The 16,527-nt window shown below is 38.7% G+C and overlaps 2 protein-coding genes across 3 annotated transcripts; both read left to right on the forward strand.

Annotated features, from left to right (window-relative positions):
- Positions 1-1,948: 1,948 nt before the first annotated feature.
- LOC103993573 (zinc finger A20 and AN1 domain-containing stress-associated protein 5-like) lies at positions 1,949-3,001 on the forward strand. 2 transcript variants are annotated; one of them, XM_009413686.3, is made up of 2 exons: positions 1,949-2,055; positions 2,283-3,001. In XM_009413686.3, exon 2 carries the CDS (start codon positions 2,341-2,343, stop codon positions 2,794-2,796), a length of 456 nt encoding a protein of 151 aa, XP_009411961.2. In that variant the 5' UTR covers positions 1,949-2,055; positions 2,283-2,340; the 3' UTR covers positions 2,797-3,001. The 2 variants fall into 2 exon arrangements, with proteins under 2 accessions (XP_009411961.2, XP_009411960.2); XM_009413685.3 differs by having other exon boundaries at positions 1,966-2,108.
- Positions 3,002-6,257: 3,256 nt separating this feature from the next.
- Positions 6,258-7,905, forward strand: LOC135587218 (sialyltransferase-like protein 1). The gene has a single exon (XM_065078353.1). The coding sequence runs from the start codon at positions 6,648-6,650 to the stop codon at positions 7,827-7,829; it is 1,182 nt and encodes a 393-aa protein (XP_064934425.1). The 5' UTR covers positions 6,258-6,647; the 3' UTR covers positions 7,830-7,905.
- The last annotated feature ends 8,622 nt before the right edge of the window (positions 7,906-16,527 follow it).

Here is a 16,527-nt window from a genome sequence, read left to right on the forward strand (position 1 = left end):
CACGTCAGATACATTCCTTCGGAGAACATGACCTCACAGACCAAACGCAGATTGCTCATTTGCTATGGAGTACAAGGTTGGACTTTGTCCACCTTTGCAGCTACTAAAAACCTCATCTTTGATTTGATGCAGTCGTGGAAGTACGAAGTCCTCCCTAGCAGCCAGAAGAATCCTCATGTTTGATGCAAGCGTGTGAAGTACGCCCACCGACCTTTCTTTTGCCGCCGCCGATTTGGACTCGGCGTTTGAATGGCTTCTTTTCTTTAATAAAAAAATCCCACTTTATTGGATTTATTTTTTTATAGCAATGTGTCGTTTAATTTTGAATATATTTAGATTTAATTAAAATTTTGTTAAAATTCTACTCTTTGTCATTGCTAATCGAAACATGTACTAATAATAATCTCAAGCTGCAAGCTATGTGTACCATTTCATTTAACCTTTTTAGATTGAGAGAGATAGCGAGAAAATGAAAAGTATAAGAGATGATAAACACTAATCGAAACAAGTGATGAAATATATATTTTTCTAAATAATAAGTGATGAGCATAGAATTTGATATGATAGGACAAAAGCCTAACAAACTCGGCTAGTCAATACCTTTTAAAATTGTAAAGTGAGACTTTGAACTTTCGATACAAAGAAAGTGAGTTAAGTGCATCATCATCGTATTATATTTTAGGTATTAAAAAATATTATAATAAAAATATTGATAAAATAAATTTCTCTGATTACAAGAGATCCTTTCATAAGATATATAATAAAATTAATTATATTTTTAAAAAATAAAAGTTCATATTAAAGTATGATTCCTTAGAGGATATCGTGGGAGGAACTCTCATAATAATTTATCATATACCCTTTACTCTCACTTATAAATAGAGATATCTAAGAGTTAACACAATTGAGAGATTATAGTTTTTCTCTGAACCTTCCTGAACCATCAATCTAAATGATCATTACACATTGATAATGATTTTTGATCTAAAGATGATTTCTTTACATATTATATAGAGATTCTTTTTAAATAACATAAAAAAGATACATATCGTAAAAACTAATCTAATGTTATTTGATTTCAATCATAACATTAAAGTTTTTTCGCTTTACAAATAACATATTATAGATTTTATACTTACAATAAGTTTTAGAAGAAGGATGAGAAAAATAAAAATGAATTACTTCTCACAAATATTCATTTTTCTTGTCCTCATAAAAAAAATTAGAATATAAATAAAAATAATGATCCTTTTCGTTAGTTTTGTTGATTCAAACAAAGAGAAATGGAATCTTTCTTCTCTCCTCTCTTTCCCATCTCCTATTCCCTTCACTTAAAGATCAACAGGCACACAGAAAGTGAGAGGGCACACCCTGTTTGACTGCCTTCTAGACAAATGCAGTTCTTGAACGCATCTTCCCAGAGAAGATTGGTTGTATGAAGAAACCTCACAACAAGAAGATGACAACATATCTCAAGGTCTAAATCATTGCACCAACCTTCTTGTTTATTCAAGATCTGGCAACCACCAGATAATTAAAACTTACTCAGTAGGTAAGAGAACTACAAACAACAAGTCTTCCTCAATAAGCCAACGAGAACTCTGTTGAGTAAGGAAGCAGCTTAACTGAAGAAGGGAAGAGAGAGACCTTCCTCTCAACTCGAACAAACAACAATTTGGATGGCAACTACACAATTTGAATTAAGCTACCTCTTCTTCTTCTTCTTCTTCTTCTTATATATATATATATATATATATATATATATAATTTGAACATCAACGTAAACATGGGATTATTGGCGTACTAACACACTGCATTACATAATATTAAGTGTAATGACGTGATGAAGACAACATATGCCGCCATGATGATGACATGCTGGCAATGATCGGTGGCAGCATCGTAATAATTTAGCTTTCAGGGGACGTTTTATAACGCTATCGAAGCGTTATATTATTTCCATATCGTTGCGCGCGTTTATAACGCTTTTCATTACCGTCTTATTTTCTTATTTTTTACGACCAAGAGAAGAGGGAGGCGATCGGATCCGTAAAGGTCGGTTCCTTTGCCTTCCCCTTTCTCCTCCTTCGGGGAAATCCGTCGGTTAGGTTTGCTTCTGCACGCTATTCCTCACCTGATCTTGAAGCATGATCGATTTCTTCCGCCCGATTCTTTCTTTGCCTCGACGTTTCGATTCGTGTCTTCTGTGATTTATTGGATTGGTGGAGGGAGATCTTGGTGGTTGTTCTTCTTTGCTGAACTTTTGGGTTGATTTGGTGCAGATTTCGTCTTGTTGATCGGGTCGATCGGTAAGGAGGGAGGCAAGAAACGAGCGGAACGATGGCGGAGAAGCAGCGATGCCAAGAGGGCCACCGGCCGTGCGCCAACAACTGCAGCTTCTTCGGGAGCCCCGCCACCCTCAACCTCTGCTCCAAGTGCTACCGCGACTTCCGCCTCAAGGAGGAGCAAGCCGGCTCCGCCAAGCTTGCCGTCGAGATTTCCCTCTCCCCACCGCCGTCCTCCGCCGCCACTGTCTCCTCCTCCACAGCACCATCTTCGCCCTCGGAAAAACCCTCCGAGGCCGCTGCGGAGCCGGCGCCGCGTCCGACGCGGTGCAAGTCGTGCCGGAAGCGGGTGGGCCTGACGGGGTTCCGGTGCCGGTGCGGGTCGACCTACTGCGGACAGCACCGGTACCCGGAGCGGCACGCGTGCGCCTTCGACTACAAGGCGGCGGGCCGGGAGGCCATCGCGCTCGCCAACCCCGTCGTCAAGGCCGACAAGCTCCGCAGGATCTAGTGCAAAGGGGAGCCGTCCGATGGGATCTCCTTGGCTTCCTCGTGTTAATAATGGAGATGGCGATCAACTGTATTGATGATAGATGAATTGGAATCAGGTCCATCTCGCAACTCTGCGTCTCTCTGATGAAATGATATCGCTTTTGTATCAAAAATAAATGTCTTCTCATCAGGTGCATTGATTTATGACATGGCGTTTTATTTCACTCAGTCACTACCGTATTGAATGACATGGCGATATATATATATATATATATATATATATATATATATATATATATATATATATATATATATATATATATATATATATATATATATATATATATATACGCATTCAGAGAATAGGAGTAATTGGATTAATTCAATACAATGCTTGCACAGTAAAGTAGATAGTGAAGTAGATGAAAATAGGAAAATAATTACAAAATTATTAGAATTTGTAGTTATATATTAATAAACTCAACTTATTATTTTGCCCCACAATTGATGCGTCCTATGCCAAAGACGACATTTTAATAGTGAGAGATTTACTAATTTGTATGTAAAATAATAATCCTAACATTTAATAGCCAAATTCAAAAACAAACTCCTTATTTTTGTTTTTTTATTAGCACCTCCTTTTTTTCAATTATTCTCGTGAAGTGTTATATTTTTAAATATAAAATTATCTTTGCACATCCATGTCTTTCTTTCTCAGAACTTTTTCTCCTCCCGTCGTCGCGATCACCATTGCCCATCACCACCATTCTATCGCCTTCACCCTGTCACCTTCGCCTCTCCTCCCCTCTTTGCCTTTGTTGTCGTTCTCGCTTGTATCCTTGCCTTGCACGATGTAGTCGAAAAGGGTGAGAACAAGATGAGTATAGCAAAAGACTAAGCCTAAGAGGCTTTAGAGATGACGAAGGCGATGAGAGGTCGATGAGCTAGATGAGCTCGACGATAGTAGAGGTAGATTGGTGGTTGAGATGACAATGGCTATGGAAAGTAGGGTGAGATAGAGCGAGACGAGTAAGATAGAGGATGAAGGTGATTGGTAGGTATAAGAGAATTTTTTTCTTATAGAAAAAAAAACGATTTGTGAGAATAAATAGAAAAGAGATGTTAATAAACGGTTGGTAGGTACAAGGGTAATTTTATCTTATAAGAAATTTTTTTTACGAGAATAAATAGAAAAAATGCTAATAAAAATAGAAGTAAGAGATTTTTAAAGAGAATTTATCCCATTTAATATATATATATATATATATATATATATATATATATATATGTGAAATATTCCCATTGCAAAATGAAAAAGAGAAACTACCAAATAAAATAAAAATCATAATCCAATGAGTTTAAAGATAAAAACATTAGCCGACAACAACAGCATGATATGATGGTGAAAACAGTTTAACTACCAAATAAAAATGATGGTGAAAAATGAACACACAGGGTAGTAAAACAATTCAATAAAGGATAATTAAAGAGAAAATATATTTTAAAAATATTAATAAAAGAGAAATTTAGAGGATTGCGAGAGAGGTTGAATGGTGACCGAGAGAAGAGGGTCATAATGACATCGATGTGAGCACAAAAACCTAGTAACAGTAATATATATATTTTTAATATTAGTATGATGGTGTTCAAGACATATCAATGATAAGAGTGTTTGAAGCTATAATAGATAATTATTTTTTTGAAAGATATCAACTAATTTAGTTTATCTCATATGGACTTAACTGTTGTTAGAAATATCTTCAAATTAAATCTTATCTTCATCACCTATGGAAAAAAAAAGTTAACTAGACAATCACATTGGTCGAATATTTGATTTCCTGAACAAGTTTTTTTAATTATTTTAAAAAATTCTCAATTAGTATTTTTTTTAAAATTCTCAGTATCTATTTCTTAAAAGATAATTTGTGGTCGTCTCTACTCATGGTAGTGGTGGGCAAAGGTGAAGGCATAGATAATCGGAGGTACAAACGACTAACGATGAAAGCGATCGTCGAGACAAAATCATCTTTTATGGTGAAAAAATTAAACATTTCATGATTTTTTTTTGAAAAATATGTTGCTAATTAAAAATTTTCTCAAAATAAGAGATTGTTTCTAAAAATTATCTTTTCATAATTATACATGAAATATTTCTCTACAGATTAATAAAAAGATGAATTCTCGAAAAAAATCTCAAACTTGAAGAACTTCCCAAATAGTGATCCGATTTTGAAAAATTATCCTAGTACATCTCTTTTTTTTCTCTTTTTTTTTTTCAAAACGATCATTCAACCCTCATCGGCCATGCCCTCTGTCCAACCCTTGGTCAGTCACCTTTTAAAATTATCTTACAGTTGTTTGCGTTGGTAACCAACGATGGAAGTCTTGCCCTTATTGGATCCTAATAGTTGCACTTGTTGCTCACAACCCTTACACAAGAAAGGAGGGGTAGCAAGGGCTATTATCATCGTTGCTTTCCACGCGCAAGAGTTATGGGTGAGGTGTTCAATGACAAGGCCAATTGATTCAACGGATATGAAGGCAATGACAGCCCTCGCGCTCTCTCCTTTCATGTGCAATGACTCTAGATGATAGATAAATTTGATAAGATAAATAGAAAAAGATATGACATGAAAGGATAATACAAGGCCAGTGGAGGTAAGGATAAAATGCTCTTTTTATACATCGAGAACTTCTAGAAGTTAGAATTCTCGAAAAAAAAATTACCGGTTTTATTTTTTAAAAATTTACCTAAAAAAAGAGAGAGATTATAGTACCTAAAATATATAAAAGTTAACCCAACTCAGTTTAGTCGGGTCATTGGCTTCACTTTTAGCTACTTGTACTTTCTCGACCACCACTTATGCGGTCTATCTTGCTCCCATGAAAAGTTTGATTCCAACTCAATTGCACTTCCTGAGATGGCCATTAAATGCTGACCTAAAAGCAAGCTACTTTCTTCAAGTGCATCTATCTTTAATCTTCTCCATAATTGATAGATGGCCCATCCATTTTGCTCAACATCGCATGTAACATAATTAGCTACTATTACTATCCATCATCTAATCTTCCATCGTCCAATAAAAAAAAAAATTTGTATACAATAATTCCTAATGTTTATCGATTATCTTTTTTTTCTTTCCCTTCAATATCAATATCATTATCATCTAAAAGAAGTCAATGAGACATGATTTTACTTTATATTCTTAATATTGATCGTAAATGTTTATTGATGGAACACCAATTTGATTACAAAAAGAATCAATTTGAAATGACACCCAAAAATTGACGAACTATAGAGATACTTAAATTAGATTTTGATCTAACAAATCAATATTAAGAAGCCACATATATCTCTCAAATTTCATATAATTTATGGATTTATTTTTTTTCTTCGTTACAAGTATGATTTCAATATATATATATATATATATATATATATATATATAATCCCTAAATCCTTCAAAACTAACACGGCGATCATTTTCATTCCCGGCCTCAGCGAGAGACGCCGTCCATTAACCTCTTCAGCGTTGCCTTTACCACCGCTCCTCCTCGCTCACGATCCTATTTGGAGCTCCGGGCGAATGCTTTGGAGTTCTTCTGTCAAAGCGACTCCTTTCTTGCTCTGGTTCGTAGAAAGGGGGAGGGACTAGGCGCTGGATGAGATCATTCGCCTCTTGCGCGTTCCTTTCGCTGATGCTCCTCCTCGCCATCGATCCCTTTTCGAGCTCCGGACTGCGTCCCTAGTGGGCGATCGGTACCGATCCGTTGTAACTCCGTGGGCGAAGGCTTTGCAGTTCTTCCTTCAGAATGGTTCCTTTCGTCTTGGAGTTCGAGGAAATGGGGAAGGACTAGGTGGTGGCTGAGATGACGAAGCGCTCTCTCCCATTGCCCTTCATCTTATTTCTTCCCATCGCTGTGTTCTCCTTCTTCAGATTCCGGGCGGCGTTTCTCGGTTATCCCAGCGCCGGGCCGCTGCCGGGGGACGCCCCCTCGGTGGCGCCACCTCCCTTCCCCAATGTGACGCTGCTTAGTTTGGCGGCGGAGGAGGTCGGGGAGGCGGAGCTGAGGAAGGACGTCGAGAACCTCCTCCATGGGAGCTTTGTTTCGGTTTCTGACGGTGGCGGTGGGAGGAGGTTCCGGTCCTACTCATCCTGGCGGCAGGACAACCACCTCGAGGGTCGGACGCGCATGAGGCTCCCGGCCCAGTTCCACGCCCCCAAGTACTATCATTTCTTCCCCGAGTTCCGCCGCTCGCTGCGTGACTGGTTCCGGAGCCGCCGCTTCCAGCCGGAGGTCATGTTAGAGCTCGCTCGGCTCGTCAAGATTCCCATCGATCACCACTATGGCCGTCCCGGCTCCCAGCAGCTGTTTGGCTCCTGCGCCGTGGTCGGCAATAGCGGCATCCTAATGAACAACGAGCATGGCGAGCTGATCGACGGTCATGACCTCGTTATCCGGCTCAACAATGCCCGCATCCAGGGATACCACCGCAATGTCGGCTCAAAGACCGGCCTTTCCTTCATCAACAGCAATATACTTCATGCCTGCGCTCGAAGAGAGAGCTGCTTCTGCCACCCCTATGGCGAAAGCATCCCCATGGTCATGTACATTTGCCAAGCTCTTCATTTTCTAGACTACGCCGTCTGCAATTCCTCGCACAAGGCGCCGATCCTCATCACCGACGTCCGGTTTGACATGCTCTGTGCCAGGATTGTCAAGTACTATTCGCTGAAGCGGTTCACCGAGGAGACAGGGAAGCCCCCGGACGAGTGGAAGAATGTCCATGATGAGAAGTTGTTCCACTACTCGTCTGGGATGCAGGCCGTGATGCTTGCAGTGGGAATCTGTGACAAACTTAGCATCTTTGGGTTCGGGAAGTCGTCGGAGGCAAAACACCATTACCATACCAACCAGAAGAAGGAGCTGGATTTGCATGACTATGAGGCAGAATATGCCTTGTATCATGACCTGGTTGAGTGGCCACAGGTAATACCTTTCCTCAAGGACTCCGGCTTTGAAGTTCCTCCAGTAGTGTTTTATCATTAAGGTGTTTGTCTTGATATGGTTGGACTCTTGAAGTTGTCCCAACCGGTAGAAGAAATCTGGATGATATGTTTCTTGAGGCAAAGTTGCAGTGGTAGTGGCAATATAAAAGAAAAAGTAAAAGGAGATTGTTATATGAGGTTAGAGATCATCGTACACCGTTTTGCAGTTTGCAGTTTGCATTATTCAGCTACAAGCTGAAAATTGCTGTTTGCTCACAAGGATGAATATGATTCTATCTTTTAGTTCTCAATATGGTCATTCTATCCAAATGATCCAGTATGTGTTTAACATGTGTTCTTTGAGCAGTTATGCTGCTTGCATTTTATCGAACTCATCGTTGGAAGTTACATATGCTTAAAAGGTTTTCTAGTTAGACTACCTATATAATGACTAATTTATGCTCCACAAATTCAGGTCATGTTCTCGACAACAAACATCCTGTGGCCAGCTGCAGGTTTTTGTATCTTATGTTACTCGTTAGTTATGCATGCATGCTTTGATTTTCTTGGACATATCTTAGTGATTTGGTCTTGCTATATGCATATGTTCATTGACAAATTCATCAGATCCGACATCTAGAAGCATATCTTCTTGTCGATCTGGCTCTCTATGCATCATCTGCAGTAACAGTTATCCTGTGCTAGTTCAATATACACAGATGCATCAAAGACTGGTTCAACTACAGAAGGTGGATGCTGATGACATCTCTTGCTTCCTGCAATGCATGCAGCAGTTATGATTTACAAATGGGACATGTTTTGTCATTTTCTCTGTCATAATTGCCTTCCAAAATCCTTTTCTTTAGGAAATATGTATATTGGTAATTAATGTTTTACTAATCAGAATCAGTGGTACTGAATTTTCTTCTCTTTATACAACTTCAAGGCACCAAATTTCTGATAGAAAATTAGTTACATTCTGTATTTTTATCAAAAACTCCTCCATTTATCAGTGCTATTTTGTGGGTGAATATAGTAAACAGTTTTACATCCATATATTGCCCATCATTACTAATTTATTAGTAAACGACAAACATGTAAGCCACAAAGGCTTGTCCAGTTTTGATCATAGAAAGAGGAACTTCTGCTGATATTCTAACTTGTTGTGCTCCAGTCACTTGCTGAGATTGTTTGGAAGAAAAACAAATATGATTGCTCAAGACATTACAAAGGTGCATTTCAACGTGGTTTATGAGACGATGTCATAAGGATATAACACCTGAAGCATCAGATTCACTTTCTGTCTCATACTCTTCCTAAATGCATTGCCTATCCTTGATAAAAACCTATCATCACAGGTGAAATGCTTATTCTCTGTGATTGCGATAATGTTTTATTGAAGTCACAGAGGAAGATGTTCAGAGAAACCACTTTTGGCATCAGTAGTTGGTAAGAAATGATAATGTGAAAAGTTCCCTCAAGAATCATTTGCAGGTTAATTTCTAGTATCTGTCTTTCCAAGTCAGACAAGAATTCTGCAGCTCCAATATCTCTCTGTGGTAAATGGAACTATAGGTACATGCAATGTATGCAGCAACTGATATTTCTTGTCCAAGTGTGGTTAGTTGGATTGGTTGGCTCTAGGTCTATGAATAGGTAATGCATTTAGAAGGATGACTTGATATTTCTCACAAGCAAAGGTACTTCTATTGCTCTGGTGATACATTTTGCTTTATCTAGTGCATGAACTCATCATGAACATGTTCCATTCCTATATTGTTCTCTTGGTACAGACACAGGACTCTGTTCTAATCTAGAAATCTCTATACCAAGTGGTACATCTTTTTTGTGAAAAGTTCCCTCAAGAATCATTTGCAGGTTAATTTCTAGTATCTTTCTTTCCAAGTCAGACAAGAATTCTGCAGCTCCAATATCTCTCTGTGGTAAATGGAACTATAGGTACATGCAATGTATGCAGCAACTGATATTTCTTGTCCAAGTGTGGTTAGTTGGATTGGTTGGCTCTAGGTCTATGAATAGGTAATGCATTTAGAAGGATGACTTGATATTTCTCACAAGCAAAGGTACTTCTATTGCTCTGGTGATACATTTTGCTTCATCTAGTGCATGAACTCATCATGAACATGTTCCATTCCTATATTGTTCTCTTGGTACAGACACAGGACTCTGTTCTAATCTAGAAATCTCTATACCAAGTGGTACATCTTTTTTGTGAAAAGTTCCCTCAAGAATCATTTGCAGGTTAATTTCTAGTATCTTTCTTTCCAAGTCAGACAAGAATTCTGCAGCTCCAATATCTCTCTGTGGTAAATGGAACTATAGGTACATGCAATGTATGCAGCAACTGATATTTCTTGTCCAAGTGTGGTTAGTTGGATTGGTTGGCTCTAGGTCTATGAATAGGTAATGCATTTAGAAGGATGACTTGATATTTCTCACAAGCAAAGGTACTTCTATTGCTCTGGTGATACATTTTGCTTCATCTAGTGCATGAACTCATCATGAGCATGTTCCATTCCTATATTGTTCTCTTGGTACAGACACAGGATTCTGTTCTAATCTAGAAATCTCTATACCAAGTGGTACATCTTTTTTGTGGCATTTTGGCACTGGTATTATCTTGTTTTATATATATATATATATATATCCTGATTAGTTTGTGAAGTAAATGGCTGCATTATTCACCGTTGACTTTATCCTGTATCAGTATGCTTTTTCTCATACAACACTGTTATATCTTATAATGGTATCCCCCTCTCAGTAGAAATCAGACATCAGTCTCGCCTGAGCCAGACAAATTAGACAACCAAGTTGTTAACCTTCTCCATTACTGTTTACATGAAACTTGAATTAATTGAATATAATTTATAGGTAGAAACTTGTACTCTATTATCATCTTAATAATAATAATTATTATTGCATCTAAAAGCTTAAAATTTAGCAATAAATTGACCCATTGAATGAGAAGTTTTCATCTCGACATATTCTAGTAGTGTATTATTGTATAATTATTTTGCACATATAGTTCTGAAAATAAAATAAATAATTTTATTTATTTAATGTCGTCAATTCTTTTGATGAAAAACACAACACGTGACACATGTAAAAACATAATTTTAATTTTTTTATTTCTAGTAATTTTAGTGGTAAAAAGATAATTTTAATTTTATTGGTAAAAAAATAATTTTAATATTTCACATGTTAGAAACGGATATGATATTAAAATTATTTTTTTGTTCATTATTTTTGTATGGATTCGGTATCAAGTGTTAAGTTTTTAATCAATGAAATCGAGACAAATATATTATTTATTTTATTTTTAAAATTATAGTGATCCTAATATAAATTTTTTAAGTACAAAATTCGTGATAGTCCAAATATAGGGATAATACATAATTAAGAAAGATAAATTAAAATTATTTAATATGTAGTCCAGTCAGGTCGGGTTTCAAATATCGGATCTCGTCCATTCAATGTTTCTCCCATCACATCTTAGCCATTCAAAATTTGAACGCGACTCCTGTGTGCCCCTTCCCTCTCTTTGCCGTCCCTAAACCCTAGGGAAGGCGAAGGAGAGGGGATCCTCGACCCCATAGAGGGCTGCCCCGCGGACGGCATCGATGGAGTCTCGGACTCTTCGAAGGTGGCTGATCTCGGAGCCAGCATGAGTCGACGGAGGGATATCGGATGACGATGTGAGTCTGGTGGGTCACTTCCTCAGGGAGACGCTGTAGATGCCCCGGGAGCGGTTGGCGAGTGAGTCTTCTTGATTGCTAGGTCATATTACTGCAGTTCTATTTCCTTCTTGTTTTATTGTGGTTGATGTGAGCAGACTCACCATTCCTCTTTGGATAACATTACCCTTCAAAGTTCAAATTACTTACAGCTTATGCATGCTTTTAATGACGGTGGATTGTATCTTTTCTCGATCTCCAATGTTTGATATCATGTCCTAGCATGAACGAATATGGTGCTCTAATATATTGAGTAAATCTATGAGGAAAAGAAACGAGAGAAACATCAGGCATCTGAATCTTCGTATGTTTTGATGGTAAGAGAGCAATCGACGTCACGGATGTGGAAGCGATCACTGGATGAGCTAAAGCTGTTTCTGATGTTTCTGTTACTCAAAACATTCCTCAAAATTTGACAACTAAAAGAGAACTTTCTATTAGAAAAGGATACATAAACAGAAGATGATTCTTGCACCATTTCTAGAGTTCTGAAAATATAAAGCTTCAATGAAGTCTCAAATTATAAGCACACCATCATTACATCCATAATTCTATTGGAGATTCTACATATAGTTAATATATGTTTTGTGTGATGCGGTAAGATATGGCCATATAGCAAGTCAGTGTTGCCACAATGATGTAGCTTTTATGGATGAACTAAGGGTGAGATTTTATATGTTTCATTATATAGTTGAAATCAGGATGGAAATTCTAGAGGCTTCTTGAGAGTATAGAATTCCGAGTTGGTCACTGGATTTCATTAAATACATATAGCACTCCTGTATACAAAAGGTGATTATTGGATTAACTTAGTTAACTAAGCGGAGTGTGTTTTTTGACATCTCTCCTCTACAATGAGGAATTGGGTGATGGTCAATTTTTCATGTGTAATTTAAAATGAATTTAAGATCCTTCTCATTGTTAGGATTTCTTGGGTATAAAGCTGAATATGAAACAAGATAAACTAATGTGACAGAAATATATTTGTTTACAATTTAGCGTAGCAAGCATAGATCACTTTAGGCATGATGACAGAATGTTGTGTATTGCTACATATATGCACACACATTTGAATATTAGTTACCTTATGTAGTACCTGAGATAAGCATTGTTGTTTTGATGCTTTCTTTTCTAAATCATATTTCACATTTATTTGACCATGCTTGTAACAAGATACATTCTTGTTGGACAAACTTAGATGTACTTCTTGCATGAAGTATGTAAACCAATAATAAAAGAGATGTGAGGTTTTTAGGTAAGATATTTTTGACTACTACTGACATGATAAATGATACACATGAAGTATATGGTTAAGTAACAGATGGGGATGCCAGCAAGTTCTGAGTCACTTTAAGTGGCGGCTACATGAAGTTTGTTGTATCAGCCTCCAGCATTCCCAAGTTTCCATAATCAGTGGGCTTGCCCCACGAAGGCATGTTCAATGCTCTAACTCTTTAATATTATAGATTGAACTTATTTTTTTCACTTATTCACTTTATATACACAACTCAGAACTTCTGGAGTTACTGCTTATGCTAAATCACAGGAATTTTTAAGATATATTTTTTACCATAATATCACTTGAATTTAACAATCAATTTTTTAAAAATAATTTTTTTAGGTCTCATTGTTAACGTCTCATGATTTATGTAGTATAAAAATATATATATATGATTTTTTTGCAGATTATTTCTTTTAAAGTTACTTTCAATAATTTTTCTCAAGTCTATCTGCCAAGAATTTAACTAAGAAAGTCAATTCTTGTTCATTTTTTAGGATAGAACAAGTGGTTGAGAAGTTTATATCAAGGTCTGCCATATCGAAGCGTACCGCCCGGTACGGGCGGTACGTACCGGTCCGACAGATTATCGGTACGTGGATCGTCCGGTACCGCTATAGTGCTACAGTGCTGCGGTGATATACCGTAGCACTGCTACAGTATGAAAAAAAAAAATATAAAAGTACTCGGTACACCGATGTCGTACCGTACCGAGCCCGGGTCGAAACATCGGTACGGTACGGTAAGGTGAACCTTGGTTTATATACATTCCTACTAAGCAGAAAAAATTCAGGGGTTGCCAATTAGTTATCTAAAATTAGCAGCACAGCCTATCACATAGCATTATTGTCTATAAAAGAAAGCATCAGCAATACAAATACCCTCTCTTCTAAGATCAGTTATCATAGAAGCGTCCAAGAAAGAAAAGAAGAATATGGCAATCCTCCACCTTTTTCATCCGGGCTTGGGATTCATTTTGATGGTGTTTAAGTGATAGAGTAGCCAATATTTTGGGACCGTGATGTCACAGACAAAATTCTAAACATGATGTTTGATGTAATGCTTATGTATGTCCGTGTTTTTTGGTTTTTCATACTTTGCACAACATGTAGAGGGACGGTCGAAGGCTTAACAATCCCATTTTAGTTAGGCTTGGTGGTTGTTTTAGGCTTGTAAATAAATATTGTGTTATGTAGACACTTGTGAGAGATATTCGGTCTGTTGTGGATAATTTTGACCCTTTGTTGTGCAACCGTTCAGAGCTTGTAAAGTCTTTTTGTAATTTGCATTGTCTATATAGTGCTTTATGAAATGTTTGCTTGTGACCCTTTGTTGCTTGTGGACACTTGTCTATATAATGTTTTCTGAAATATTTGCTTGTGGACACTTATGAGAGATATTCGGTCTGTAGTGGATAATTTTGACCCTTTGTTGTGTAACCGTTCAGAGCTTGCAAAGTCTCTTTGTAATTTGCATTGTCTATGTAGTGTTTTCTGAAATGTTTGCTTGTGAATCCCGAGTAAGGCGCTTTCTTTAACCCGTTTTCTTTTTTGTAGGTCCTAAGAGACCATGGGAGGTTTCAGAGAGGTTGACATTTGCGGACGGACACGCAAGGGTGCCGTACGACAAGGCAAAACTAGCTAAGTCCGTGATAGATAGTATCAGAGCGGGACAAGTACTTATAGAAACACTTGGCGTGCAAACGTGCGGGGACCTAGCGGGGCTACGTTGAGGGCAGCCAACATGTGTAATCGTTTGGGGGAAAACAGATATGAAGATGTAGGGAAAATGAGTCGCTCGGAGGAGCGGACATATAAGATTGGCATTCAGAGGAATGACCAACCTTTTGCGCAAAAGACACCATGAGAACAAGCAAGCTTGAAAGAATACATAGCGCACAAAGGTTGGAATGGCTGAGTTCGAGCTACGGCTCGACGTTGACAACAATACTTGATGGTACTCAAGGCAAGCGAGACATTTAGTAAAGGATGAGACCATATAAGGTGGAATAGGTTGCTCAGCAAGTTGTGCAAAGCTCACAGAGGTGAGGGGAATTGCTGACTCGAAGAATTTGATACATGGCCATTCCAAGGCGATCGAAACTCGACGCTATGGAGCATTGGAACTTTCTCTTCGGCGCGATATGTTGGCAGAGGCCACACATGAAGGGATCACAATCCAAGTTCATCCCACAAGGATCAGAATGCAATAGAGATGTCATCAGGAGGCGACATGGTGCAGCGGATCGTGGTGGAACAGTTCGTGGCAATGCGATACACACGAATCTAGTCCCGTGAGGAATTATATCATATGGAGATATGATCGGGAGCTACTGGGAGCTCCACTTCGGTAAACAACATGATGACAAGAAGGACTATGAATTCAAAGAGTGAAAGCCATGGTACCGTAGAGGCGAGTCTTCCGTGCATGCATCGAATTTTGCATTGGATGAAAGCATTGGTCATCAACATATGGGGGCTATGTACCACCGAGGGAAAAGTTCGAATGCAAGTACCAAGTGAGTCTCATGGGAGGGACTTGATCATGCAGAGGTATGATCGAAGCAACTGGAGAGTTGGATTGCTCCAGAGCCCATATTTACTTAAGGGAGCCCGGCAAGTCAGAGAACAAGGCCGAGTAAGCGAACGTTGCTACCAAGGAAGCTAAGGAGAACAAAATTGATGTAAACCCTACAACATGATGGCAGAGACCATGCATGAGAGTTGCAGTCTGTCTTTCTATCGACCAACGAGAACTGCTTGGAGAACACAGAGGTGTTGAAGTTGGGGGTTGAAAGGGGCGAGGAAGCGACAATAAGTCCAGAGGGACTTAGCTATGCAAAACCAAGCATCAGTTAGAATGGAGGTGGACTCGGAGGAGTGCCACAGAGACATATCTATTGATCGTGAAGAAAATGGATGCAGATGCGAGGCGAAGGATAGTAGGGCCATGGTACAGCAGAGGCGGGACTTCCATGAAGTAATTGATCCCTTGCTCTCATGGAGGGAGAGCGTTTGGTTGTGAAAGGGGTCGAGGAGGTGGAGCATGCAGAGGCAAACTCCAAGTACCGAGACAAGGTTGAAGGGCAGAGGCCAAGGAACTTCGTAAGAACAGTGTCAACGAGCTTCTCATCAAGTTAACCAATGGTAAAGGACTTCGGGTCATGCAAGAGTATACAACCGAGGAACGAAGCAGGCAGTACGTGGTGCTGTACCTTTGCTACTCAGTGGAGTAGGCGACAGGGTTGATGGAGAAGACAGTACAATCCAAGAGGCGGCCAAAACTATTAGAGACTTACTCCGTTGGGGTAAAAACTTCCTGCAGTCCAGAAGTTCGATGGCATTGAGAAGGTGAATCACAGTAGCTAACTCAACGCAAGAAGTGCAAATACTTTGAGTGCTTCAGAAGTGTGAGCAAAGAGCAGGCGAAGGTCAGTAACCAGCTCGATGCATTGAATATAACTCTCGAGGAGGCGGGCGAAGTCAAGTAACTATCGCCTTCTCAACTCTTAAGAGAATGGGCGAAACCGAGTACCCTAACTCTCTTATCTATCTAGTAGAGGAGCTCTACACAGGTTCAAAGACCCTTCGAAGATAATAGAAGACAATGATTGTCAAATCCTCACCAATGGTGATCAGTGCTACTGAGAGTAGATTATCAGCTTCATTTTCCAACAGAATGTCAATCGAAAGCAGAAGTGATGCAAATCTACTTGAAAGTGACAG

The sequence above is a fragment of the Musa acuminata genome, chromosome BXJ1-8 (genome assembly GCF_036884655.1).
Source record: "Musa acuminata AAA Group cultivar baxijiao chromosome BXJ1-8, Cavendish_Baxijiao_AAA, whole genome shotgun sequence".
Classification (NCBI taxonomy): Eukaryota; Viridiplantae; Streptophyta; class Magnoliopsida; order Zingiberales; family Musaceae; genus Musa; species Musa acuminata.

What these genes read in the sequence shown, in the direction of transcription:
- LOC103993573 (XM_009413686.3), top strand. Translation starts at nt 2,341, where the DNA reads ATGGCGGAGAAGCAGCGATGCCAAGAGGGCCACCGGCCGTGCGCCAAC.
- LOC135587218 (XM_065078353.1), top strand. Translation starts at nt 6,648, where the DNA reads ATGACGAAGCGCTCTCTCCCATTGCCCTTCATCTTATTTCTTCCCATC.